At 41.1% G+C, this 27813-nt stretch overlaps 1 protein-coding gene across 3 annotated transcripts; it reads left to right on the top strand.

Moving 5' to 3' along the window:
* The first annotated feature begins 177 nt into the window (after nt 1-177).
* rasa3 (RAS p21 protein activator 3) lies at nt 178-27787 on the top strand. 3 transcript variants are annotated; one of them, XM_061275997.1, is made up of 24 exons: nt 178-234; nt 11790-11907; nt 12756-12859; nt 12956-13050; nt 14927-15003; nt 17794-17874; nt 17957-18029; nt 18818-18891; nt 18957-19061; nt 19121-19277; nt 19334-19482; nt 20310-20424; nt 20500-20574; nt 20640-20763; nt 21039-21148; nt 21224-21301; nt 21381-21458; nt 22218-22291; nt 23782-23888; nt 24482-24564; nt 24638-24846; nt 24933-25036; nt 25127-25310; nt 25593-27787. In XM_061275997.1, the coding sequence occupies exons 2-24, from the start codon at nt 11831-11833 to the stop codon at nt 25666-25668; spliced, it is 2409 nt and encodes an 802-aa protein (XP_061131981.1). In that variant the 5' UTR covers nt 178-234; nt 11790-11830; the 3' UTR covers nt 25669-27787. The 3 variants fall into 3 exon arrangements, with proteins under 3 accessions (XP_061131981.1, XP_061131980.1, XP_061131979.1); XM_061275996.1 differs by lacking the exon at nt 178-234 and adding an exon at nt 2204-2482 and having other exon boundaries at nt 19121-19271; XM_061275995.1 differs by lacking the exon at nt 178-234 and adding an exon at nt 2205-2482.
* The last annotated feature ends 26 nt before the right edge of the window (nt 27788-27813 follow it).

Raw genomic sequence — 27813 nt, 5'->3', positions numbered from 1 at the left:
GTTCAAAGGTTTGGGGTCACCCAAACAATTTTGTGACCCCAAATTTTTGAACGGTAGTGTACCTCTTAACAGTTGTTCAACAATATTGACTATTTTGCTGTGTGCCCACTAGGTGGCGGTATAATACTGATCGTCATCCATTCACACGTTCCTCTGTGCTGCTGTTTATTCTCACAGGGTCACGGCAATGATGGAGCCTGAATTGTGACTGCACTGTGTGTTCTTCTGGACACGGTACTGTACGATACATACTGCTGTTGTGTGTTTTTTTTTTTTTTAATGTGTCTTGATATACTTTAGTCCTAAAGGCTTGACTCGATCCAGTAAAATGTTCTTTAGATTGAAAGTACCGCTATGTTAAATCCCTACAGTGATACATTACACACTATTTTCATAATAATTTGAGCACAAATAGAAAAGAAAATGTTCCCATTGTCGCCTTGACTGTTGCAGCACAATTCGAAAGCATGTCCTTACAGATTGCATGATTGAAACACACACAAACAGTTTAAAAACATCAAAACAGGCTTATCCCCCTGACACGGTTCGCATTGGTCCTTCTGTTTATCGCAGATCACATCAGATTTTGAGGAATCTACTCTGATTTGATTCAAGCCCTATATGGAGAATAAAGCTTGAGAAAGATTAACTTTGCACATGTCAAACGCCATCTGTTCCCATCCCTGGTCAGTTTTAAAGCACAGCCACGACTACAGTGTTGCATATGCGCAATATACGAGGTGTTGTGCGTGTGCGTGTGTGCAGGTCTGCACAAACCACAGCGGTTGTACAGTTTTTTGACGTGTGACAACGCCCTCACACTCTGTGGTGGTGGTGGTTGACAAGGATGCGTCTCAGCAAATAACAATAAACACCCGCTCACTATCATTTACTCAAATGCAGAATTTGACTCGATTCGCCTTGACACACATCTCAGGATACTTCATCATTGAGCTACTTGTATGATGTCAAACGAGGCTCCTCCCGTTTCATCCAGTTTCACTCACGGGCTTGTGGTGTGCCTCAGGGCGTAGTCACAACATTGAAGTGCAAATGTGGTTCGAAACACGATTTCCGTATATGATGCAGCAAGCGTGCATCTTCCATGCTGCAGGATGCGGCTCTTTTGCTAGATCTACTGGGTTATCGTTTTTCTTCTGTAAATGTTGGTCACTGACGGTGACTCGGGCCGCCGCCGCATTCCCGCCTCGGACAGCTATGTGGAGAGTTTGATTTCTGATCTCAGGCATGTCTAATGGTGATACGGCCTCCTAATGAGCTTTAGAGCTTTTCCAAAAAAGTCACTGCTAATCTCAACAGTGAAGCGAGCTGTGATTTCTGCTGAAGGGGAAGTCCAACCGCTCTTTACGCCCACAGTTGCGGCTCGGCCAGCTGAGGTCTTATGTTCCGCATCGGCGCTGGGATATTTTGAGAATCGTGGCCATTATGGTCTTGTGGGCGTGGCCCGATAGCTCAAGCCTGGGTTGATAGTAGCCTCGGGCCTTGCACCTGAATGGATCTTTAATCCCTCTGGGACAAAACCTCTCACTGGTCAGGTCAACACTTCAGTAGGACTCTTCAATCTGTTTTAAGATCAATGTGGGTCAATTTCTATCCAGGCTTCTTTGTATTCTATGACTTTCACAATACTTGCATCTGAATACACTTCCAAAAAAAAAAAAAAATGCTAGACGCTCTCCACATTTTGATAAAGTCTATCAGGATGGATCTAATCTCTCATTAATGTTTTTCTTTCTCTCAAAAGCATCTGCAATTCATCTTATTTAAGTGCCAATCAATTGCGATGGAGTCACTTGAGAATGAAGGAAACGTGATCTCTTTTTTTGCCGAAGCTCAAGGATGGCTTCGACGTCAAGTATGTGGGCATGAAGACCAGTCTTGCCAACTGCTAAAATTATACTTTCTGAAAAGCCCGTAATTATAGGCTGTTCTTTTTCTGTATAATTTAGCCATCGGCATCATGCTGTGCGTGTGTGGGGGACGGTCAATGCCTATCCATGACCAACCATCATTTTTTTTAAATCTCTATTTTGATACAAATAACTCTCTGACAGACAATAACAAATGACCATTATGTTTTACGTCGGATTAGATTGGAATACAGGGTTCTTCCTTTCAACTGTAAGTAGGCGGGGCTCCGTTAAGTGGGCGGGGCTCAGTGGAGACTCCGCCTCCTCCGCCGTTGCTGCTGCTGCTGCGTGAACGACAGACAGAGAGAACTGTAGCGGTCTCCTTGTTCTCAAGCAGCCAGCGGCGGGTTGCTCGGCTCGGAGTGCGATCGCAGCGATGTGCGCGTAGATGTGCAAAAACCTCTGGAATATCCCATTGCTGGAGAAGCTGCAAGCGGCCAGCGTGGAGGACCGCGTCTGTTCAGCCGACTAAAGGGAACTGAGGGACGGCGAGAGCATGGCGGTAGAAGAGGAAGGTCTGCGGGTTTTTCAGAGCGTTAAAATTAAAATAGGTAAGAAAAGAAGAGGGGGGGGGGGGGGGGAAATCCCCACCCCCAATCTGAGCGCCTCTATGGATGGCTCCTCATTAATGGGCCAGACAGGCACCGAGGGCTGCAGGAACGGGACCGATCTGTCTTGTTAATGTTATTCTAATTCAAATCACATGCGGTTCTGTGTAGACTGTACAACAGTGGAAAAGAGACTTCTATTGGGGGGGGACTGTGGGAATGTTGCAGCTGGCATACAAGACCCGTCTTTTCCCATTGCAATGCCTTTATTTGCATATGCATACACGCTGGATAATAATTTGCGTTTATTTGTGTGTTTTCTTGTGCTCCATCTCAGTCACACACACACACACACAATTGATTGTTGCAAAAAGCTTGCTATATTTAGATATCTCCAGTGGGTATCCTGGTTTGCGAGAGGCACGTTAAGTGCATCTACCGATTTGTTATGAATGAAGCCATAAAATGCTGAATGCATCTTCTAGGGAAAGCTCTGTTGGAACCTTCTTGACCCTTTTTTAGAAATGATCATTCCAGCGCATGAAGCATACTTGCCTCAAAGCTACCATGTCTACTGGACTGAATGGGTGTCTATTTCCCATACATGTGATAGTAGATCATGATTATTACACTTTAAGAAACAAGGATCTCTGAGGCAAGTCTTGAAGCTTTGAAGATAAAGGCAGTGGATTTTTTCCCCATTTAATCTGATGGAATTCTCAAGTCTCTTTAAACCTTTGATTATTTTAGAATCATAGGGTTTAAAAAAATGTAAATAAGAGTTTCTATTTTACCAAACAAGATGAAATCTTTCATTTGGCTCTTTTATCAGATCTAGAATTTTATTCCAAATAGGATCAATCTAAATCCAAGTGTTTCACAATTTGTATTTTTTTATTTTATTTAGTGACCCTAGACTCCTGTTGAAATGATAGTATGTGTTTCTTCTGAAAGAGGGTGTTTCTATCTTTTGTCTTTCACTGGCACATTCATTTCCTGTGTGTGCCCTAATTGTTATTCCTGGTCAATAAGGGACAATCTCAGTGACATCTGGCCACCCCCATTCATCTGTGCTGTCCGGATTGTTTTGACTCCAAACGGCCTACAGGAAGGAGGACCCACAAATAAATGAAATAATGTAGTAAATAAATTGACATGTTCAGCAAAAACAGTCACGCTGATCCAAAATTAAGCTACCATTTCCAAAGCTAATATTTGAATCATGCATCGACTTCCAGATGTACACTACCGTTAAAGTTTGGGGTCACAAAATTGTTTGGGTGACCCCAAACTTTTGAACGGTAGTGTAAATATTATTATAATAAAATATTATAAATAAAATATTATAAATTATATCTTATATTTGTATAAGATTATATATAATCTATGAATATAAGTATACATATATATTATACGATGTTTTACACAGAGGATTATATATATAATCTATAAATAATGATCTAAATAAATATATACCGTAATTTACGGACTATAAGTCGCACCGGAGTATAAATCGCACCAGCCATAAAATGCCCAAAAAAGTGAAAAAAACTTATATGTGTATATAAGTCACTCCTGAGTATAAGTCGCCCCCCCCACCCAAACTATGAAAAAAAACGCGATTTACAGTCCGAAAATTACGGTACACTACCGTTCAAAAGTTTGGGGTCATTTTTTTGACCCCAAACTTTTGAACGGTAGTGTACCCTTAAAAAAATGATAAAATATATTAACACCTTTTTAGATAACTGTCTTCCTGTTATCGCTGTTTTCATTACGAAATAATTCCCACCGTGCAGTCAGCGAGCAGCCGTCGTGCTGCGTGATTCTAAGACTTGCTTCACACTGTTTTCATCACACTCAGACCTCAACATTTTTTTTTTCCGGAAACGACTTACTATTGGGACACTCTCTGCCAGATGACGACTCGCCTGAGTTTACCGGAGGAGCACATGCTTTTCGGAAACCAAGAAAGGATAGTGGGAGTCCATACTGTCTGTAAAACAGGAAACAGGAAACTGCCCCCCATTTCACTTCCTGATTAGCTGCAGTGGACTACAGAAGAATTGTGTTTTTTCCTGCATGGCATCAAGCTAATACGTAGCAGATGTGGTGGGACACAAGAGAGGGACAGAACTGCTGTCTAACATGTAGGAGAGGCAGCGGAACTTTCAGCGGCACAGCTAACATGCTAACATTTTCGAAAATGAACATGAATTACCAGAAAAATCAGCTAGCATGTTAGCTAGCTGATTTCGATGACCGTTTCATTCAACTGCTCATATTCCTGTTGAGACGTTTTTACGCAACCTGTTGTTATTTATGTATATTTTCCCCGGGGCGACTATGGAATAGCTGACCGAGTCCTTTTAGCAATACGCGGCCCTCAGCACTAGCGACTGAGCTGAGAAATAGTGGCGGGTGGGTCAGCAGTGCAAAGTTTCTCACTCCTGTTGCATTCAACGCAATTGTCCCAAAAAAGTATTTTATACATCACGCCAGAAGCTGGCGCTGATGTCATCATGCGGCCGGAATGTAGACTCATTGTGTGGCGCGCACAGATACTTCGACGAAACGTTTACACGATATGATGCTGTCGGCACAAATTCTCATATTATGATTGCTCGGCATATCTACGACAGCGTTGACCCAGCAGTTTGTTGTTATCATTTTCTCGCATCTTTTACACTTCAAGTGTATTTTGGGATGTTGTGGAAACACGACAGGAACGATCAGCGTGCTTCGAAAGCCGGCGATGTGACTTTGTCGGGTTGAAGCTTCGGAGAAAATGTGGGTTCCCTTCGACAGAATTCCCCCTCGCCCCCTTCACAGCTGTCTAACAGAGGTTCCCAGACCTCCCCCCCCTTAGTCCAGACTGAAAAGAAGGAATGCTAGTGAAGCAGACATCTTCTCTCTCCCACTGAACGACTTCTTGATGCATTTCCTGTGGCGTTTCCTAGAAAGCAATGTTCTCTTACATGTACGGTGTAAACGTTTGTGTTGACTCTTTCGACGCAGACAGTGTTTGGGACACAGCAGCTCCTTCCTGTTCAGTAATCTGAGCGCCATGACGGAGCAGTACTTTGGAAGAGCGAAGAAATGCCACAGTAGGCCCAGCATGCTGGCTTTGAAAGGATAAATAAAGGCTTCGGAGTGTGCTGGCGATGGGATCTGTTCCCGGGCTGCCCTCTAGCTGCTCACCGTGGCCTAACAAGCATGAAGTACCGTATTTTCCGGACTATAAATTTGGCCGGAGGTGCGATTTATACTCAGGAGTGAAATTATTAACACATGATAGCATTTCACATGTTATTTTCACACTAAACAACATGAGGGCGCTCTAGGCCCCGTGGAATAATTGGAACTGCAGCTGACGATGAGTTTGAGGTAAGCCAGGTAGAAGAGGAAGCGCTGCATCTTCTACTTCTGGAGTTAGCGGAGTTGTTTATAAGTGACACAGAGGATGAAGATTTGGTTGGATTTAATGATTTGGATTGACACGGATGGTTCGATAAACTTGTTAGCATGTTGTTTATGCTATAATTATTTGAATAACTCTTATTGTGTTCCGTCAGTTCCTTGGTATGTGTTTACGTAACGTTAGCATACCGTACCGTCATTGCCTATTCATTTTTATTTTAAATCGCCTTTCAAGATGACATGCCTGTTCTCGGGGTTGGATTTTATCAAATCAGTTTGCCCCAAAAATGCGACTTATACTCCAGTGTAACTTATATACCGTAATTTCCGCCCTATAAGGCGCACCTAAAAACCTAAAATGTTCTCAAAAACCAACAGTGCAGTGCGCCTTATAGTCCGGTGTGCCTTATATATGGACCAAATTCCTAAATTCAAACTGGCCCGAAGTATTGTGTCATGAAATCAATCATAAGTGGCCCGCTGAAGACTATGAATCATGACTCAAAAAGACTATGGATCATTATTTTAGGATTATAAAGTAATTTGTTCCGTCTGAAGTTGAAATAAAAAAGATAAAACGGAGAATGATTTGATTTAGATTAAAAATCTGACATGATGCATTAATGGTGCGCCTTGTAGTCCGGTGCGCCTTATATAAGGATAAAGTTTTAAAATGGGCCATTCATTGAAGGTGCGCCTTATAGTCCGGTGCGCCTTATAGGCCGGAAAATACGTCTTTTTCTTCTTTATTATGCAATTTACGGCCGGGCCGACTTATACTCCGGAGCGACTTATACTCCGGGAAATACGGTACAACCGGTCTTGAGTTAAACGCTGGTGATTTGTCGCCAGTGACGTTTGGCGTTCCCGCTAGTCCGTACGACTAGAAGATAGATGCATTTTAATTGTTGATGAGGCTGAGAAACGTTCTGGAAGTCCAAGCCAAGCTGCCTAGCCGACATTCGGACGGTATCACATCCTCACGTGGAACGTGTTCCCATATTTAGCGTCCGTACACAAAGTCTCTCTGCACAAGTGTGCGTTTGAGAGCGTGTTTGTGGTTGTTTATTTTTGTCTCACTCAACTTTTCCACTGAGACTCACCAGACTGGTGTGAACATTAGCTATTGCCAGCACATGATGGGAATGAGTTTGATCAGTAACCCAATCATGTTTTTCTTTCCCCAAGGACGATAGTGTGCTTTAAATGTAAATTTTCCAAACCGGATCAACGCATTGTTTTTGATGTTACTGTAAAAATCGCCGGGACAGAAATCACCAAGTCGTGCACATGACATCAATTAAAATTACAATTAAAAATACATTTGCCCAATTTATTGTCAAGAGACCGTGTGCGTAGTCATGCTCATATAAATAAATGGGAAAAGGGAGTTGTTATTTTCTTTTTATTTGTTCTTTTATGTGTTGTGCTTGTTTATTCGGGCCCCAGGCTGGACTGGCTTTCAATACGATATATAACGTTGTTTCTTTTTAGGCATTTATTGTTTTGTGACTCGTCGTCTTCACCAACCGGCGTATAAAACATCAAATGTTTTATTGTCACTGTAACAATATGAGTTGTCATGCTTGTAGAACTTGCAGGGATGAGTCATGCAATTACATATTTTACATTCAATGGCTTTGGAATGAGTCCCGCAATTAGTGAATAAACACGGTGGTTTCATAAGGAGGTCATCCGAGTTCACAGGTGGGTTCAAAATACAAGTTCCAAAGATGATTCCGTTCAATTCGAAGTACCCCGACGATAAACAAACCAACAAAATGTGTTTTTTATTTCAAGGTGTTTTGTTCCCATACCGTACGTCAAGCTTGTGACTTATTTGAATATTTACCAGTCAAGGAAGCGCTTACAAAAAAAAGTGTCAAGTAGCGTTAGGGGAATTGTCACGTCAGGAGTTTGAGCCAAGGAACCAGTTTGTCGCATTTGGCTTCATCAGAGGGGATGTTTCTTTAAGATTTGTGGCCGCACTGGCTCCTAACTTTTTTTTTTTTTGCTCTTTTCAAGCTACATTTTGGATCCCGTTGAAATTCCTTTCTCCTCATCTCATTTCCTCTTGTAGCATTCTCCCGATGCAAGGCGCTCTGGAGCACTCCCCTTTCTTTCTTTCTTTCTTTCTTTCTTTCTTTCTTTCTCCTCAGCAGTGGTTGATCTCCCTCATTGAGTCGGTCGGCTGCGGATAATTGTTTCCTTAAGCCCCCTCCATGCGTGTTGCGAGGACAGCGAATATTCATGCCTGTGTATTCTCCAATGTGTTCACGTCACCCGAGATTAGAATAACAAGTCGCTTTTGCTGTAACCGTACACGCAATCGAGAAGGAAGATGAACAAAGCAGCACATTCCCCCCCCCCCCCCCCCCCCCCCGGGCATTGCTTCAACCACTTGTGCTTCCTCCTTCCTTGCACACATTTTTGCATCTTCCACCAAATGTAATCAGATGGAGAGCTCACTTGACCCTTGGGTAGTAGTTTCGCTTTCTTCGGGCTATTTCTGCAATTTTCTGCGATGACGTGCGGATTTGATTTGACCTTCCAAGTTTTGTTTTCATACTAGGCCTAGTAAGATATTCTCCAAGGATTCCATTGATGAGCTTTGCATGATGAGAGGAGAAGCGTGTTGTTCTTCTCTGCTTGTTTTCAATATTAAGCAGGGGGAAAAAAATAATGAAATCCAACCCCGCCGGAGGAGAAAATAGGCCGAGTGGAGGAAAGGGAAAATATAAATAAATGAGGTTTCAAAAAGGAATATACTAACAATGGGCTGATGTAATGAGGAGAGGAAAATAGTAGGATAGATAGAAGAATACATTTTGTGCTGTCTAGTTTAAGTTTTATTGACTAAATCAAAGACTACAAGGAAAAAAAATAAATCCACAATGGTTTGGTTACAAAGATAACCTTCGGGCCGCGATCCAATCGAGGTCATGGATGAAATGAAAACATATATTGGAAATGAGGGATTATTGCTAAGAGGATAAATAATCAAAGTGAAGGGTGTTATGCTTGGAAATAAGGTAGAAACCATTTTTACTCAGCGGGGTGTGGTCAGGAGTCCCGATTTTACATTTCGGGGATTTTGACGGGATGTCTTCCGTTCTATAGTAGCACAGATGAGTTGACATGGGAGCAAAAAGGGTGCCAAAGAAAATACGCCCTGAGGCCATTCCAACTGTATTGGAAGCAATGGCTCAGTCCAGTTTCTGCAAAGAGCAAACTTTACTTCTGTAATTGGCTTACATGCTGCAAGGGCCACAAAGCGTGCTGTTCAGAAGCGTCAAGGTCAAAGGTCGGGAGCAGCAATACCTGTCCTAGGAGTTTTAATACAAGATGATGATGCATTCAGAAGGTCACCAGGTGCACAGAAGCAGAAAATACCGTTTTTTTCCGTGTATAGTGCGCAATATTTTCCTAATTTATTGTCCTAAAATCTGGGGTGCGTATTATACATGGGTACAAAAAAAAAATTTTAAATTTTTTTTTTTTTTAATTTTTTTTTTTTTTTTTTTTTTTCTTAAAGAAAGTCATGGTACAACAAAACCGACAAAGTCGTGGAACAAAAAGACAGGGTGACATTACCAAAGACAGGAACAGAATGACAGTAACACATGCAATGATCCAACGGTGAGCGAGGGGCAGACAGGACTTAAATACAAAACACGTTACATCGATTGAGGTGACACAGGAAGAGCGGGGTGACACGAACAGAAACTATGGCAACCTAGACACATAGCAAAACTGGGGACGAGACATGACAAATCTCCCCCGAAATAAAACTCACCTTTCTTCTTGTTTGTTGTCAATCGCGCATCGCATTCAGCCATCCTGCCCAACACACTTAGTAAAATTCATAATTGACGACACATCGTTTGATGCGATGGTGCAATCCTCGATGGTGTGTTATTGTCAAATATTGTTTGTTTTTTAATCTCCATCGCGGACCGGACGTCATACGGAGGCCGCCATTACAGATGCGCAGAACGGTTGCGCAAGACACGTCAGCTATATAAAGAGCGAGAGTTCAGTTCTCCACCTATTAGTTTCAATTCACAGTTTAATTAGCAGTTTCAATCAGCAAATAACAAAATGCGTATTACAGGTAATATTTTATTTCACAACACTTTGCCTTGTTCCTTTCGTCTCTGCTGTTCATTTCAAACACGCTCCATACGACCGCAATGCTCTTGTATCAGACGCTCGCTCGATCACCTGCTAGTTTGCCGTCTGTCACAATGTACCCTACACAAATCCGAAACATTTGTTGCGGCTCCGAGTCACGACGAGGGGCAAGTTTTGGTTTCCAAGGTTGTTTTTATTCCTCTTCAACGTCTCTCCCATACAGAGCCGCCTTTTTCACGTCCGCAGCCCATGCGCGCACGGAGCGCGGTGGTGCGTTTAGGGGCAGTCGGAGAAATCAACGCCAACAAAAAAAATGACATCCAGCCTAGTTAAGACCATACCAAAGACTTTAAAAATGGGACCCATTGCCTCCCTGCGTGTGTGACGATCTTTGGGACTTAAAAAAAAAAAAAAAAAAAAAAAATTTAAAAAAAAATTCATAAAAATTGGGTGCGTATTATACATGGGTACAAGCTTTTTTCCAGCATCAGCATGCCATTGTTAGGGGTGCGTACTATACATGGGGGCGCACTATACACGGAAAAAAACGGTACACATTTGCGTCAAAAGATGGTTTGCAAGACTCCCTATGGAAAACGCAATTGTTAGGGGACAAATTGATTCAATATGTCTGACTCGTCATCATGACCTTTTATGGAGAGAATCCGTTTGCTGCTTTACAGCCAGTTATTCGGGGGTCAAAAGTCAACCCCCCCCCCCTTCCCCCCTTTAGGCACATGGAAACAGTGCCGTGTATTGTATCTGTGCATACAGCAAAGCGTTTGTAATGTTTAAATACAAGCAAAGGTCTCCTTATCAGTCCTCTTGCAAAAATGTTTAAAGTTTTGCTGTTATGGAAATCATCCTTTTCTGCATTTCCCAGCAAAGAAGTTTACAGAACAGTTGTCCCATTTATGGAAATAAAAAAAAGTAATACCGTAATAAATATGAATAAAATAAAAAATAATATAATAAAATAAAAATAAGTCAAAACAACTCACTTGCTTTGCAAGTCAATAAGAAAAGTAATAAATAATAAATTTAAATAAAATAATATAATAAAATAAAAATAAGTCAAAACAACACACTTGCTTTGCTGCCATAAATATCAGTCATCGAGATCTTCAAGTTTTCCCAACCTAAACGATTGTTTTATGCCCGTAAAATACTAATTGCTTTATTTACAGTGTAGATTCCTCACGCTCAACAGCACATAATTATGAAGATGTCATGGAGTCCAGAACTTGAAATACTGCTGATCAATCCGTTGTAGCTCACTTGCTGAACAACATCCTCACATGTGGCTGCACACATGTGACAAAGGCATGCCAAAACACATGTGGCCACGCTATGCGGGTCTCCGAAGGAAGGACTTCAATTCATCTGAGGCTTTTGGAAGGAGTCCTCATGAGGGTTCGGGACAATATCTGCACGCACGTGTGGGTGGTTGGGCCGCATTCTTGTGAAAAGGAGTGTCACATAGGTTTGAGGAACAGACAGAGCAGGATGAAGGAAGCGTCCCACTCAGTTCCTTCCATCCACTGTTCAAAAGTAGCCATTTGATGATGTCATAATAATGTCGACCTGTGTGCGTCTCATTCGAAACAAGTTGTACACTTACCAAAAGATGTTTCATTACTGTCACTCTTCTTTAATAAATAATCACATTCATTATTGTGCCTGAGTGAACATTTTGTTATTGCTTACTGCAGCGTTCCTGAATAATAAGCACTCACTGGCCTTTCTCTTTGCACAGGAGAAGCTAAAAACATCCCTCCGTACCCGGGGCCAAACAGGATGAGGGATTGTTACTGTACTGTCAACCTGGATCAAGAAGAAGTCTTCAGGACCAAGATTGTGGAGAAGTCGCTGTGGTATGCCCGCCCGCCATCTCGCTTCTTTCTCTTTTCAGTCCTTCGCGGACGGGAAGTTGCAATAAAACAAAACTGAAGAAAAATAATATAATAAAATATATAATAAAAAAAATATAACATCATACACTACCGTTCAAAAGTTTGGGGTCACAAAATTGTTTGGGTGACCCCAAACTTTTGAACGGTAGTGTAAATATTATTATGATAAAATATTATGAATTAAATATGATAAATTATATCGTATATGTGTATAAGATTATATATAAGCTATGAATATAAGTATACATATATATTATAAGATTTTTTACACAGAAGATTATATATATAATCTATAAATAATTATCTAAATAAATATATATAAATAAATATAATAAATAATACTAATAATATATAATAAAAATATAATAATAACAAAATAAATATTTTATGATATAAATATAATAATAAAAAATTGTATGACCAACGATGTCAAACTTTCGAACTGAACAAGTACGATCAGATGAAGAAAAAAAAAAGAATAACAATTCCAGGAGACAGCGAGTCAACTTTGCCACGCTTGACTGACTGACGTGTCAACAGAGATCTTAATCCAATCATATGCAACTGTGCACAAAAGCAGTTCTACTCGTCAATCACCGACGTGGCGGAAGTCTCGCCGGGTTTGATGCTGTAAATTGTATTTTCTTGTGCTTGTGTAGGCTCCTCTTACATCTTGTTCCATTGTACTGTCATTTTATCTCCTCTAGCTATTAACATCTCAGGTGACTAATATTCTTGCATGTGGAGGATCTACTTTAGCCTTGAGGTTTGCTCTTCACATCACTGCATTGTTTTTCTTACTCCAACAGTCCCTTCTATGGAGAGGACTTCTATTGTGAGATCCCACGTAGCTTCAGACATCTCTCCTTCTATATCTTTGACAGGGATGTCTTCAGGAGGGACTCGAGTATTGGTGGGTAAAAAAAAAAAACTCAAAATGAGGGGGGTTTTCGGGGGGGTGAGAAAAGAAAAAAAGAGCTCATTTGTCATTCGGCAATGATGTACGCAGGTAAGGTTGCGGTGAAGAAAGAAGACCTGCAGAAATACCACGGGAAAGACACCTGGTTCCAACTCCAACCTGTCAGCGCTGACTCAGAAGTGCAGGTCAGTACACACAACACTTTAAATAGCTCACCTGTAATCGCTTCTGCTCCCTTTTGGAATCGTTAAAGACTCGGGGCATGTCTTTTTGTGAAACGATGGCAAGCCATGAGTAGAGCTGAGAAGAAACTTCCTGGAACTGTGACTCATTGTTGAGCAACAGACAGACTGAGGAAAGACTGACCTGGAGAGGGTTCAACTTTTTTTTTGTTTTGTTTTGTTTCTCATCAGTACTCTCAGATATCATCTCAAGCTGCAGAGGAGGGGAAAAAAAGGGGTTTCATGCTCTGGTTGTTTACTTGGCTTCCCTTTTGAAGTGATTTAAATATTCATTAAAAAAAGAAATGCAAAGTCGCCACAGTTCAATGAAAGAAATAATTGAATTGACTCCATTTTATTTCATCACGTGGTTGCACAAAATAAAATCATCTGGTTCAAATAATACATTTAAAAATTGGATTCAAATGATTTTATTTTGTTCGAGCGCTTGATGAAATAAAATTGAGCACATTTTTTACAAACCGCTCCTTTTTAAAGATCTGAGAACCGGAAGATTCTTATCACCTCTTTTAAGAGTACATTAGTTGTTGTGTTTATATTTAATGCTGTGTGACTGTGGAATTTTTATGAATTGGGTGGAGGTCAGCGCTCTGGTATTGTAGCTTTTTTTGATTTTTTTTTTTTTTTTTAGGATTTAGCTTCCAGTGGGTGATTTCTGCACACGCACTGTTGGGCTATTCACTATTCAGGCGTCTGGCTCACACACACACACACACACACCCCAGTGGTTCCTCACAGATGCTCTCACACAGTGAATGGTAACATCTGCAGACAGATGGGCGTGTGTGGCCCCGGAACAGAGCCGCATTCATCCGAGGCGGAAGGATGTACGAGCAGAATGGGCGTCGGAGAGAGAAAGCCAGCGAGAAAGGATCAAATGAAGTCGGCAGATAGCGTCTCTCGCCTCTTTTCAATAGAGGACGCATTGTCGTCTCGCCTTTGCTCAAATAGCTCGGATGAGTTTGCGTAGCGACGCTATTAATTAACCCGGCGTTTCTAATCAGCTGTAGCGCCACATCAGCATGATGTCATTCATCCAATCACTTCCGAATCCAAATAACTTCAGTGTGACTATTTTCCCTCTCGACCACTATTTGTGCTTTTATTTAGTGTAATTCATTTAAGAAGCAAGTAATTGGACCTTCATACAGTACTAATTTCACACATGCAAGTGGGAGGATTCTATTGTAGGCCCGGAAATGTCCCCATTAAATGTACCGTGATAAGATTTGAAATTGGACCTGACGCTTTTCATTAAGACTCATAAGATGTTTGCAAACATGACTCTTTGTGAGGGTATAATACAATATTGAAAACACTTTGGCTCAGAAATTCCTTTAATGATTTCATTGGCTAATTGATTAGGAGTGCATGATTGAGAAAAATGTTTCCCCCTTTTTTTTTTTTTTTAGTTTATTCCAGACGCACACAAAAAAAAAACACAAATACACTACCGTTCATAAGTTTGGGGTCACAAAATTGTTTGGGTGACCCCAAACTTTTGAACGGTAGTGTAAATATTATTATAATAAAATATTATGAATCAAATATTATAAATTATATCTTATATTTGTATGATTATATATAATCTATGAATATAAGTATACATATATATTATAAGATTTTTTTACACAGAAGATTATATATATAATCTATAAAAATAATTATCTAAATAAATATATACACTACCGTTCAAAAGTTTGGGGTCACCCAAACAATTTTGTGACCCCAAACTTTTGAACGGTAGTGTAAAAGTAATGCGAATTATTCTCGATTGTGTGAATATTTCCTCTTTGTGAATTGTCCCTTTTTTCGGCAGGGAAAAGTGCACCTGGAGCTCCGTTTGAGTGAAGTCATCACAGACAGCGGAGTCATCAACCACAAACTGGCCACGCGGTGAGGCTCTGCTCATGCTTCCCCTGCTATTGCATTGAACAAACACAAAGACTCATTATCACGTTATCCTGCCCATCTACTCCGAATAGTTTAGATTCTCATTTTTTTCGCAGGCCGCATAGTTTCCTTCTGAGGGCCGTTATGTTCAAAAGTTAAATAATAATTTCTCAACTGAAGACAATTTGTAACACATAAAGTCGATGCACAATTTGTCTCATCAAATGATTTGGCGGGCCGTATCTGGCCCCCGGGCCTTGAGTTTGACACCTATGGTTTAGAGAATCCAAAATAAACCCTGCACTTTTTCTCCTTTGGTAACTGTTGAAGCGTGGGAAAGTCTGTCCTCCCGTGACTCTCCTCCCATTCTCGTTTTACACGACTAATGTTACACAAGTCGAACGGCGAGGCGGCATTTAACTCAAAAGACGGCGCGTCAACTTGCAGGATGTGCATCCGCACGCGGGCTTTTGTCATAAATCAACACTCGTTCCCGCCACTTCCCGTCACCTGCGGCCTCACCGTTATTCCGAATTAGCGAATGGATGGATCGAGCTGGCAAGTCGTCCTCAGATGACGGCGTGTCCCTTTGCGTTTTTGTCTCTCGCTTCCTCCAGTAAACATTCTTGCCAAAGTTTTGACTGCACTAGCTTCCTGTGCGCCGGCCGGGGCCTCGACGAATAAATGCTTGCTGCTGGTTTTTATCATGCCCGTTATTTGACCACTTCGAAAGTAGTCAAGCAGTACAAGTGTGATGATGATGATGATGATGATCCATCATGGCCGCACTCCCACACTTAGTGGCTAAGGTGCTTAGAGCCGAGATCACGAGGTCATCTTATTCGGTCCCATTCACGACTCATTCAAAGAAATCCTTGCAGACATTCGATCCTGGTTACAGATTTTGTGTTTGTTCCAAGAGTGGCAAATATTTGTGTTTGCATTTTTGCAACTCGAGGAACCTGTTTTAAATGCACGGAAAGCTACATCAGCTTTTTTGTCTCAATTTCTTTTTTTGCAAATATTGCACATTCACCTAAATCTCATGTTACTGATTGTCATTCTAGTTGAAAAATATGTTATCTATTAACCATGGATCAGCTTCAGTAATAGCTCATCCTTCATCTGCTATACTGCTTAAGCGGCGACACCATTTTTTTGGGGGGGAGCGCTCTCTGATTCATTATCCTGCTGCTGGATTGGAATTGTTTTTGACAGGATGCGGGGGCGCCCCAAACTAGCGCATTAACATGAGAACGAGTCGCATGAACTCAAGCAAAGATGTCTGCCAGGCAGTCTGAGGCGGCATGTCAGAGCTCAGCGGCGTGATGAGAGGGGGGGCCGGAGAGTAGGCCAAGCAGGGGTTACATAAACAAGCTTATTGGACAGGAAGTGCGCCGGCATTAGAGACGCTTAACCCAGCGCTTCTTTATTAGGCATCCCTGTGTGTGTGTGTGTGTGTGTGTTTGTTTCTGTGTGACTAGTAGTGCATCAGAATGACACACAGGAAGTGATTCGTCCTGCCGGGTGTCTCGTCTTGTGTGTGCTAATTCCGTTACTGTGTGATGTCATCTGGGAGCAGGACAGCTTTAGACGCAGCGAGATAAATACAGAGGAATCAAGTTCTCGTCTTTAATGCCCAAATGTTTTCTATTGGCAGCAAAAATAAAAGACTTGGCCTGACTCTTGTGCTATTTCGGGAGGAGAGTTGGGAAAAAAACGTTTTTATGTTTTCAAAAAAGCGAGATGCATGCGCGCTTTGCAGTCGTCAGCCTTTTTGAAAATACCGATGAGCAGCCGTGAAAAAATGCTGCCAGTGATTTCCTTCTACCGTAATTTTCTGACTATAAGTCGCACCCCAGTATAAGTCGCACCAGCCATAAAATGCCCAAAAAAGTGAAAAAAAACCCATGTATATGTATATAAGTCGCTCCTGAGTATAAGTCAAACCCCCACCCACCCAAACTATGAAAAAAAACGCGATTTATAGTCCGAAAATTACGGTAATTGAATAATATATACGTCTGAAGGCTGGGATGATGCTTTATGGTGAGACCGACTTATTTAAACATCATTAATTTTGCCAGCGCAACAGCTGAAATCATATGTTTGTGATATATTGTGTTTTTTTTAACTGTCTTGTATTTGGTTTCTTAAATTAGCTGCCATGGGCATTTTATGAATGATTCCACATGCCAAATATTTTTTTTAATTGTTCATGTATTGCCCTTTTGACCTCTTTCCGTAGATTTTAGATTAATGTGTGTGGGGGGGGTATAACAAAATAAACCCTCCGCTCGTGTATCATGAATTTATCTCCTTGCCACACGCACGAGCTCCCACACGAGTCTTGTTTCTCACCTCCCACTAAGCTTTAACGGAAAAATAACAAGGCTCACATGGGTACTCACATTTCTCTTGTGCCGCTAAAACACAAACGCTTGACAAACGCGACTCGCTGGGGTTCTTATCCAAGAGGGTCGGTCGATGAGAGGGAGCTAAAAGCATTTTTTGAGCTGCTGCTGCTTCTGGTGTCATTTTATACCGCTTTTGACAGTGCTTGCGACCCGCCTAGCATTAGTCGGCTAATGAAGTGGTAATTGAGAACTTAACCGAGCTTTAATCGTCCCCGGGGAATGTTGGGTTTAACTGGCTTTAAAAATGGTTGCCTGTAAAGCAACTATGCATTGCAATTAGTATCAAATAAGGATGTGACGTGTTTGCGGGTGTGACACGCTATAGGGGAGTTTATTCGTTGAAAAGAAAATGAAGAAAAACTCGTCTCGTTTGCAGAGTGCTGGAGTGCCAAGGTCTTCCAATCGTCAATGGGCAATGTGACCCTTATGCTGCTGTCTCGCTACTTGGACCTTCCAGGTTTGAATAATGCACACGAATGTCTCTGATATAATGTCCTTGCGTAAAATGTTTTTTTTTTCTTTATTTCTGCTATCTTCAGGTCCGAAGCAAAGAAGACCAAGGTGAAGCGGAAAACCAATAATCCACAGTTTGATGAAGTTTTCTATTTTGAGGTAAAAAGTTTCTTTGATTTTATTGGTGCAACCAAATTCAACTTTTTTTTCCCCAGTGTATCTAAACTACCGTAATTTTCGGACTATAAATCGCACCGGAGTATAAGTCGCACCAGCCATAAAATGCCCAAAAAAGTGAAAAAAAACATATATATGTATATAAGTCGCTCCTGAGTATAAGTCGCCCCCCCCAAACTATGAAAAAAAACGTGACTTATAGTCCGAAAATTACGGTAGCTATCCCTACAAAAACATCAGGAGACCCTCTGAGCTCCTTTCAAAAACATCTTCTGAGTATTTTATTCAAAGCAATGAACAGAAATATTCTGCTAATACGTTTGAATTGAGTAATTGCTTAATGACATTAGCGCTTCTGCGCTATCTACTGCATCACACTCCACGAACATCCTGTCCTGGAAGGAACAGTCGTGATTAGTCCATAATATTTTCATCACAGTAATCACTTTCTAATCGTCATCAGGAAGTTTAAAACGCTCTGTTTTACGAGAGACCAGTCCGCCTAAATTGTCGACTGTACACATTTGAAAAAGTGCCCTTGTTGACCCCCATGCGTGGCTCCTCCCACTTCCTTTAGTGCCGCTGCAGGCCCGAAGGACAAGCGTGTGATTGATGCAGACACTCTGACTCATAAATGTCTGGCCTCTTGAAAGTTGCACAGTAAACAATCGTAGTAGCACTCAATGATTCCAACCTTGCGGGAATAGATTGAGGAACTTTGTTCCAGCGTGACTGTGACCACCAAACATGACGAGTTTGTCTTCTTTCAGGTGACACGGCCCTTAAGCTGCACAAAGCGACAATTTGACGTTGAAGAGGAAGACGTGGACAAACTGGCTTTGAGGTATGGATGAAAGCAACCTGGAGAAGTGACACTTTGAACAGTGCCTTCTGATTGATGTCCACCAGGGTGGACCTGTGGAATGCCAGCAACTTGAAGTTTGGTGATGAGTTCCTGGGAGGTGTGCGGGTTCCTCTCAGAGTCTTGGGTCAATTTGGAGTCCACGATGCGTGGTAGGTGCGATGGGTCTCGCGACGTTCTTGTCGGAGTCTCATTTGTGCCGTCTTTGCAGGTACTATCTTCAGCCCAGGGAAAATGCAGGCAAGTCTGTGAAGGTAGAAGAGCTGGGATCGCTACGCCTGAACATCGTTTACACCGAGGACCACGTCTTCCCATCGGAGCACTACACCCCGCTCCGAGATTTGCTGCTGGATTCTGCAAACGTACAGGTGCGTGTGGGAATCTTGAGGCGTCGCAGGCTTGACGTGATTTGCTCCCCGCGCAGCCCGTGTCGGCGTCCACCGCAAATATTTTGGGAGAGGTGTGTCGGGAGAAGCAAGAAGCCGCAATTCCGCTCGTGCGGCTCTTCCTCCATTACGGCAAGATCGTGCCTTTCATCAGCGCCATCGCACACGCCGAAGTCAACCGGACGCAGTGAGTGTCGTGTTTGCTTTTTTGAACGGGAGTTGTGAATCTCGTGCTTTGAAAGATGTCGATTCGATTAGAAATGAGATCACGACGATTTTATTAGCCCGTCACCCAGTGTATGTTTTTTTCTCACCTCAGTTTGTAAATAATAAAAAAAAAATGTACACTACCGTTCAAAGGTTTGGGGTCACAAAATTGTTTGGGTGACCCCACAAAATTGTTTGGGTGACCCCAAACTTTTGAACGGTAGTGTATATATTTATTTAGATAATTATTTATAGATTATATATATAATCTTCTGTGTAAAAAATCGTATAATATATATGTATACTTATATTCATAGATCATATATAATCTTATACAAATATAAGATATAATTTATAATATTTGATTCATAATATTTTATTATAATAATATTTACACTACCGTTCAAAAGTTTGGGGTCACCCAAACAATTTTGTGACCCCAAACTTTTGAACGGTAGTGTATGTTTGGAATGTAACAACAACACACACTTGTATCCAAATCGGATTAAACATTGAATTGATTCGATTTATTTCAGTTATTTTTAGACAAAGAAAAATACTTTATGACGAGATCATTTCATTATTTCAAATTAGCCTGATTTACTTGGAATCTTGAACATAACATTTCCTTTGAGTGGTTGAGGGAAGATGCGCAAGACTGATTTGTGACTGACTCAAATTCTGAGTTCAAAGAAAAATTCTAATTCCTCTTCAAAACTCATTCATCAATGTTTTTTCAAAACGCGCTCTCATGAATTTTTCAAGCGCTGTATGTTTCTCCAAATTTTGTTCCGCTTTCTCACCTAGGGATCCCAACACCATTTTCCGGGGGAACTCGCTCACGTCCAAATGCATCGACGAGACCATGAAACTGGCAGGGATGCATTATCTCCAAGTCACACTTAAACCAATCATAGATGAGGTAGGAAGTCATTTTAGATAAGCTGCTATATAATACACCAGTCACGGAAGTGTTCTTAATTCCATCTCTCCGCAGATCTGCACAGAACACAAGCCCTGCGAAATCGACCCAGTTAAGCTCAAGGAATCGGAAAACCTCGACACAAATAGGGTAAGGGAATGTTTTGGCGTGCGGCCGCGGTTATCTGACACATCTTCTTTATCTCGCCGCCCCAGGAAAACCTTCGCCACTATGTGGACCGTATCTTCAACGTCATCACCACATCTGGCGTTCGCTGCCCCACTGTTATGTGTGACATCTTCTTCTCGCTAAGAGAGTCTGCTGCCACTCGTTTCCAAGGTAACTGACCTCAGGTCAAGGTAATAAGCGGCATCAGGTGTTCGAGGACACGTTTTTGCAATTCATTCAGAATTACAGGTTGCTGATTGACGTTCTGCTCGCCGAGTATTGCCTGTCCTCGTTCTATACTCTACTGCCACCATGTGGTTGAAGAATGCTATTGTTCACATCCGGATACAAGAACGGATCAATTACGCAAAAAAAATATATATTTGAACATAAAAAAGCCTATTGCAGCGACCAAATGCTTCTTTTTATTTTCTCTTCCCTCCAAGATGAAGACCAAGACGTGCGGTACACAGCAGTGAGCAGTTTCATCTTTCTGCGTTTCTTTGCTCCAGCCATCCTGTCGCCCAATCTCTTCCAGTTACGCCCTCACCACCCGGTGAGTCGGATTTACTGTCGCTTAACAATCTCAAATGTGCTGTTTGTTATGCATCCTTCTTATTTTGCGTTGCAGGATGCCGCCACCTCCAGAACGCTTACCCTCATCTCCAAGACCATCCAGACGTTGGGAAGTCTTGCCACGTCAAAATCTGTAAGTAAGCAAAATGTCCTTTTATTGTGATCCCAGCTACTTTATATGATCATGTTTCTCTTCACTTGCTTCCTCGAAGGCTAATTTCAAGGAGACTTACATGGCAGGATTTTATGACTACTTCAATGAGCAGAAGTATGCTGATGCTGTGAAGAATGTGAGTTTGGGCATTTTTACCTTTTTCTCACACCCGCTGAATTGTAGCAGTTCATTTTTTTAACATGAAATACTCTCATGTATTTTGGATGTTGAGGAAATTGACGTATATCAAAGGATGCATTTTTAGTGGCATTTCTGAACTTTGCTCTACCGAGGTACTGAGAAAGTTATATCAAAAAATAAATCTTTTATTTATTTGAAATATTTTGGATGTTGAGAAAATGGATGTATATCAAAACATGCATTTTAGTGTCATTTCTGAGCTTGGTACTAAAATAAGGGCTTTGATTGACTGAGAAAATGATCTAAAAAAAATAAATATTTTATTTATTCTAAATATTTTGGATGTTGAGAAAATGGATGTATATCAAAACATGCATTTTAGTGTCATTTCTGAGCTTGGTAGTAAAATAAGGGCTTTGATTGACTATGAAAATGATCTAAAAAAATAAATCTTTTATTTATTTTAAATATTTTGGATGTTGAGAAAATAGATGTATATTAAAGCATGAATTTTAGTGTCATTTCTGAGCTTGGTACTAAAATAAGGGCTTTGATTGACTGAGAAAATGATTTATAATAATAATAAATGATATTTCCAACGCACTTTATATTCGGAGGAATCTCAAAGTGCTACATGGCAAGTAAAAATGAGAAAACAAGTATAAAACAACTGGACGACAACCAGGATATGAGAGAAATTACAGATTTAAAAAAAAAAAAAAGAAAAAGCAATATTGTTGACTCTTGTCCGCAGTTTCTAGACCTCATATCAACTTCCGGCAAGTGGGATCAGAAGAGTATTGAAACACCAATCATGCTCAAAGAGGGGTAAGCTGCCTTCACCTTTTTCACGTGATACCAGCCCGCCATATTTGTCAATGCAAACCATTTGGCTGCTGTTTGAATAACTACGATTGACCCGTCCGTCCCTTCACGAGGAGGTCCAATATGAACCCGGTCCTTTTTGTGGCCAACATCCGCCGCTGTTACTTCACTTGTGTTTTTTAAAGAGGCTTCAAAGGAATTTTAATTTCCTGCCTCACCTTCTTGTCTTTCTGCCACCGGGGAGTAGAAGTGTAAAAGTCACAATAAAGAGGGTGGATGGGAAGGGCTCAAAAGGCGCCAAGGGCAGGTAAGAGCTTCTCTTTGTGAGCTGAGCCCTCCTCGTGTGTGCACTGTAAACCCTCCAAGTGCTCCACCTCCTCTCCCGTGTCACTCCTAGAAGACCCAGTGCTCGGTTTCATACGGCCGGGAGTAAATCGAGTGACACTTTTAAACGACGGTTTGACTCGTTGCTGGTCACGCGCCAGACGCGGTTACTCTCCACGCATTCCTGGCTTCCTCACATATCTGCCCACTTCCCGACCCCCGTTTGTAGTCTTTGCCTGGTGTGTGTCACCTTATCGCTGCACATGAGACACTCCAGCACCGCTCCACCTCTGCACGTTTGGGGCTCAGGAATGTAAAAAAAGGAGACGAGGAATCCCGTCGCATCGTTTTCCCCCTCCTCCGAGTCGTCTGGCGCTAGCGTACGAGTTCCTCTTCGTTCCTTTCCATGTTTTATCAATTAAGGACAGCATCGCTCTGGTACTGGCGGTTTTCAAGCGTGCTGTTTCTAATTTCCCACGCTTCGCTCCAACCACCTGTTTCCAAGTTGTAAACATTAACTGGAAATACACTTGGGATTCATAAACTATCAGAGTGATTACGTGTGTGTCTCGTACTTGTGAAGAGCTTGTGCTTTCTGTTTAGTTTTTTTAATGGCAATTGCAAAGCGGTACAGTTTGTCTTAATTGTATAATTTACATTATTATTATTATTATTATTATTATTATTATTATTATTATTATTATTATTATTATTATTATTATTATATAATTTATAAAATTATTTTTCCATTTACCGTAATTTTCGGACTATAAGTCGCGTTTTTTTTCATAGTTTGGGTGGGGGGGCGACTTATACTCAGGAGCGACTTATATACATATTTATGTTTTTTTTCACTTTTTGGGGCATTTTATGGCTGGTGCGACTTATACTCCGGTGCGATTTATAGTCCGAAAATTACGGTAAGTTCCTTTTTGTGTGTTTGAGCCAAGTAACACAAGCATCCTTATCCTCAAGTTTACTTCAGATGTTGACTCTAAACAGTCAAGCAGCAATTAATACAACCCAATTTCAAAAAATGCAAACAAGACCAGATATTTGACACATGCACAAGTCGTGTACTCTTTTTTTTTTTACCGCAATAAATACTTTGAGCTTGAGCTCATCTATAAATATTTTCATCTGAACGTCTCTCGCTCTCTCCCGCTCAGATTTATGATAAAGAGAGCGCAAGGAAGAAACCGATTTGGAATGAAGAACTTTAAGAAGAGATGGTTTCGTCTCACCAACCATGAGTTCACTTACCACAAGACTAAAGGTAGCCTCTTCCATTCGTCTTTGTGTGCACATAAAATGGCTGACAATGTGCTGAATTCAAGCAAACAACTTGTACAACATCACATAACATTCATTTGTACTGCAATCATTTCATCAACACACACATGTATAGATCCTGGCTGGTCAAATATACACTACCGTTCAAAAGTTTGGGGTCACAAAATTGTTTGGGTGACCCCAAACTTTTGAACGGTAGTGTAAATATTATTAGAATAAAATATTATGAATTAACTATTATAAATTATATTTTATATTTGTATAAGATTATATATAATCTATGAATATAAGTATACGTATATATTATAAGATTTTTTACACAGAAGATTATATATATAATCTATAAATAATGATCTAAATAAATATATACACTACCGTTCAAAAGTTTGGGGTCACCCAAACAATTTTGTGACCCCAAACTTTTGAACGGTAGTGTATATTTTTTAAAAAAGCAAATAGAAAGCAGTAAAGCTGTTTAATTGCCTCCTACTTCATATTTAAAAAAGCAATCGTACGAAGAATGTATTTTTAAAAAGTAGTGATGAACGCCACTAATGCATTACTTCTTCCCTCCAGGAGAGGGAGCTCTTTGCAGCATTCCCATAGAAAACATCCTGGCTGTGGAAAGGCTGGAGGAGGAGTCATTTAAGATGAAAAATGTAAGGGCTTAACAAAACAAAAAAGAAAGTCATATTACAGATTTCGAGAAAATGAATCATCGTCTTCCCGCAGATGTTCCAGGTCATCCAGCCAGAGCGGGCGCTCTACATCCAAGCCAACAACTGCGTGGAGGCGCGAGATTGGATCGACATCTTAACCAAAGTCAGCCAATGCAACCGCAAACGTCTCAGCACCTATCATCCTTCAGCCTACCTCAACGGCCACTGGCTGTGCTGCAAGCTTTCTGCCGACACGGCGCCTGGCTGTACGCCCTGCACCGGGTGTGTGGACTTTTCCAAAAGTCCTCTTGGGTGGTCCTTATCTTGTGTTTTTGCTCTCTGACGTTCTTGCGTGCATCTGTGTCTAGCGGGCTCCCAGCCAACATCCAGCTGGACGTGGACGGCGATAGAGAGACTGAGAGGATCTATTCCCTGTACAGCACGTACATGACCAAACTAATCAAGATGGAAGGTCAGAACGGGCAAAAACCTCCCCATGAGTGTTTGCGTTGAACTCGTTTGACCTCCCACCTTCTTCGTCGCTCTCCATTTTGGCCCGCAGAGGCCTGCGGCAGCAAGTCGGTGTACGACGGACCCGAGCAAGAAGAATATTCCAGCTTTGTCATTGACGACCCGCAGGAGACCTACAAAACTCTGAAGCAGATCGTTTCAGCCGTGCAGACCTTGGAGCAGCAGCATACCAAGTACAAGCGAGACAAGTTCAAGAAGACCAAGATAGGCAGCCAGTACGTGCTTCTGCTCAGCAAATTCATTTTTATTTTTTATTTTTATTTTTATTTTTATTTTTATTTTTATTTTTATTTTTATTTTTATTTTTATTTTTATTTTTATTTTTATTTTTATTTTTATTTTTATTTTTATTTTTATTTTTATTTTTATTTTTATTTATTATGTTGTCGCCCAACTTATTGTATATTATTTATTTCATTATTTATTTATTTATTTAAAATTATTTTTAATTTTATTTTTTCTTGCCCAACATCTCACCACTCTCCTTGTTTCCCCAGAGAACATCCAATAGGGGACAAAAGTTTCCAGTGCTACATCCGTCAGCAGTCGGAGAGCTCCACCTATTCCATCTGAGCGTCACTCTGGAGACTCCTTCTGTCAAGTTCACAATCGGGCACGTTGGAGTCGACAGTAAACGCCTCGTGCTGAATTCAGGGAAATGACGACTTTTACGTTTCCTACGAGGGAAACGGAACCGCACAGGGCTGAGCTGAAGATGCCAAGATGGATGGAGAAACTGACCTGGGATCAGTTGTGACTGAAAAGGAACCGGAGTGGAGGAGGAGGAAGAAGTGTTCATCCTTTCGGCGATGTGACGAAACTTTTCACTGGACAGCTTTGACAGTGAACGAGACGCACTTTAATCACCTCCGAATCAATGCACGAATGAGACGTTTAAAAAAACAAAACTATATTTTACAGCTTTGATTTATATATGACGGCTGTTGTAATGTTATATCGCATTTCGCAGATGGAAACTTCAGAAGGAGCAGTATTTTCAAATTTTTTTTTGAAATAGCTCACCAAAATGGATTTCCGGGACCAAGTCTGGCGTGAGCGAGATCACTGCCGTCGTTTATCATCCGTGCGCTGAACAGTCGCTGAGCTTTTATTTGCCGTCGTGTTTTGAAGTCAAGCCCTGGCCGAGCCGCTTCAGTGAGATTTGAACCCAATTCAAAAACCTGAAAGGCGTTTCTGTTTTATGTTTTAAAAACTGCCTCAGACGTTGGCTTCGCGTGACTTCGCTGTTGGAGGTCTCAGCCGTCAAGATGGAGGTGGTGTCAAGCCATCCGATCGTTTTTATCGACCATATGTACACCAATCGTTTCGTTTAGACCATTTACTCATGACAAGTCATGAACAAACAAGTGATGGGAAAACGAAGCTTCAAATTTGCTTCACGAAACAGTTTTTTTTACCGCCTCTAGATGGCACTGTTGGCTTAAAGAAAGGTTTTTAATAAGTGCCAAGGTATTGTGCTTTGTGCAGAGAGCGCCATCTACAGGAGTAAAAAAAAAAACACAGCAACTGGTTCATGAAGCAAATCTGAACCTTCATTTTCCCGTCACAACGTCATTAAGCATTTTTTTCAGTGGACACAATTTCAACAGCGTTGAATGATTTCATCCACACATCTACTACGTGATCCATTTTCAGTCCAGGTTTGATGACAGCAAACATTGTCCTGAAACGATCAAATTAGACACATGGCGCAGATCTCAAGTCACTGAGATTTGTCTTTTAGCTTTACTCTTGATGAACTCTTCTGACATTCGACCCATTTCAAGTTATCGTGAAACGGGCGCCATTGTTACAAGCTGCCTAAAAACTCGGTTTTAGCAACAATACCTGTGTCGCCATGGAAACACAGGCCTGTAGTGTCAAATGGATTTGAGATGCTGCCAAGCTTCATCAGCACCTCCTATTCCCTCAAAGGTACTGAGCGCTTTTTAATCTTGCTAACACTTGTGTAAGTTGTCCTTGCAACATCTCTTTGTTGAATTCATAATTGTAATGACTTTTTCTTGCCAAATCAGTGCGCGTGTCATCACAGCAGACTGATGTCACTTCTTTGTCCAATAGACACCATTCACAAGCTTCTTTTTTTTTGTCCTCATATCTTCCAATTGTAAGCACCTCCGTGGTGGTCAGTGCCAGTCTTTTTTTTTTTTTAATATAAAGTCCTCTAAAAAACAAAACAAAAAAAAACTGATGCATCAGATGTGTTTTTATATATATATATATATATATATAAATGTGATGTTGGGTAAACTTTTTATGTTAGCTGTTTCTATGAATTTGTGGCTGTCATACAAACATCTCGCTGTGCTTCTGAAGTGTGTTCATGTGTGTGTGTGTGTGTGTGTGTAACTGACATGCCAAGTGAATTGACCCAGTGTTAGCGGTGAGAAGGCAGCATGCCAGTTGTCAACTATATTTTTGAATAGCTCACTGCCAGGAATAATACTCAGAACAGTACGCCAACTGTCTGGTATTGTTCTTGTTTTTCTTAATATGTTGAACCTTAGTTCTTTCTCATGAAACTTAATTACGTCTCCCCAAACTTGTGTCCACTAAACTCCTCAGGTTTGGAATGTTAACCACACAACCAAGCCCATTCAGTTGCTTTTTTTTTTTTTTGAACCTTGTAAACATCAGCTTTGGGGAAGAGTCATTCAAGTAACGGCAATTTCCCCACCCCATAGCATACATGCATTT

The sequence above is a fragment of the Syngnathus typhle genome, linkage group LG4, assembly GCF_033458585.1.
Source record: "Syngnathus typhle isolate RoL2023-S1 ecotype Sweden linkage group LG4, RoL_Styp_1.0, whole genome shotgun sequence".
Lineage (NCBI taxonomy): Eukaryota > Metazoa > Chordata > Actinopteri > Syngnathiformes > Syngnathidae > Syngnathus > Syngnathus typhle.
The sequence above is the reverse complement of the archived record's forward strand: the minus strand, read 5'-3'. Positions and strand labels throughout refer to the sequence as shown.

What these genes read in the sequence shown, in the direction of transcription:
- rasa3 (XM_061275995.1), top strand. Translation starts at nt 2,428, where the DNA reads ATGGCGGTAGAAGAGGAAGGTCTGCGGGTTTTTCAGAGCGTTAAAATT. An exon ending in TTTGGAGTCCACGATGCGTG is followed by an intron (nt 19,062 to 19,120) that starts GTAGGTGCGATG and finishes CCGTCTTTGCAG; the next exon opens with GTACTATCTTCAGCCCAGGG. An exon ending in GGCTGTACGCCCTGCACCGG is followed by an intron (nt 24,847 to 24,932) that starts GTGTGTGGACTT and finishes ATCTGTGTCTAG; the next exon opens with CGGGCTCCCAGCCAACATCC.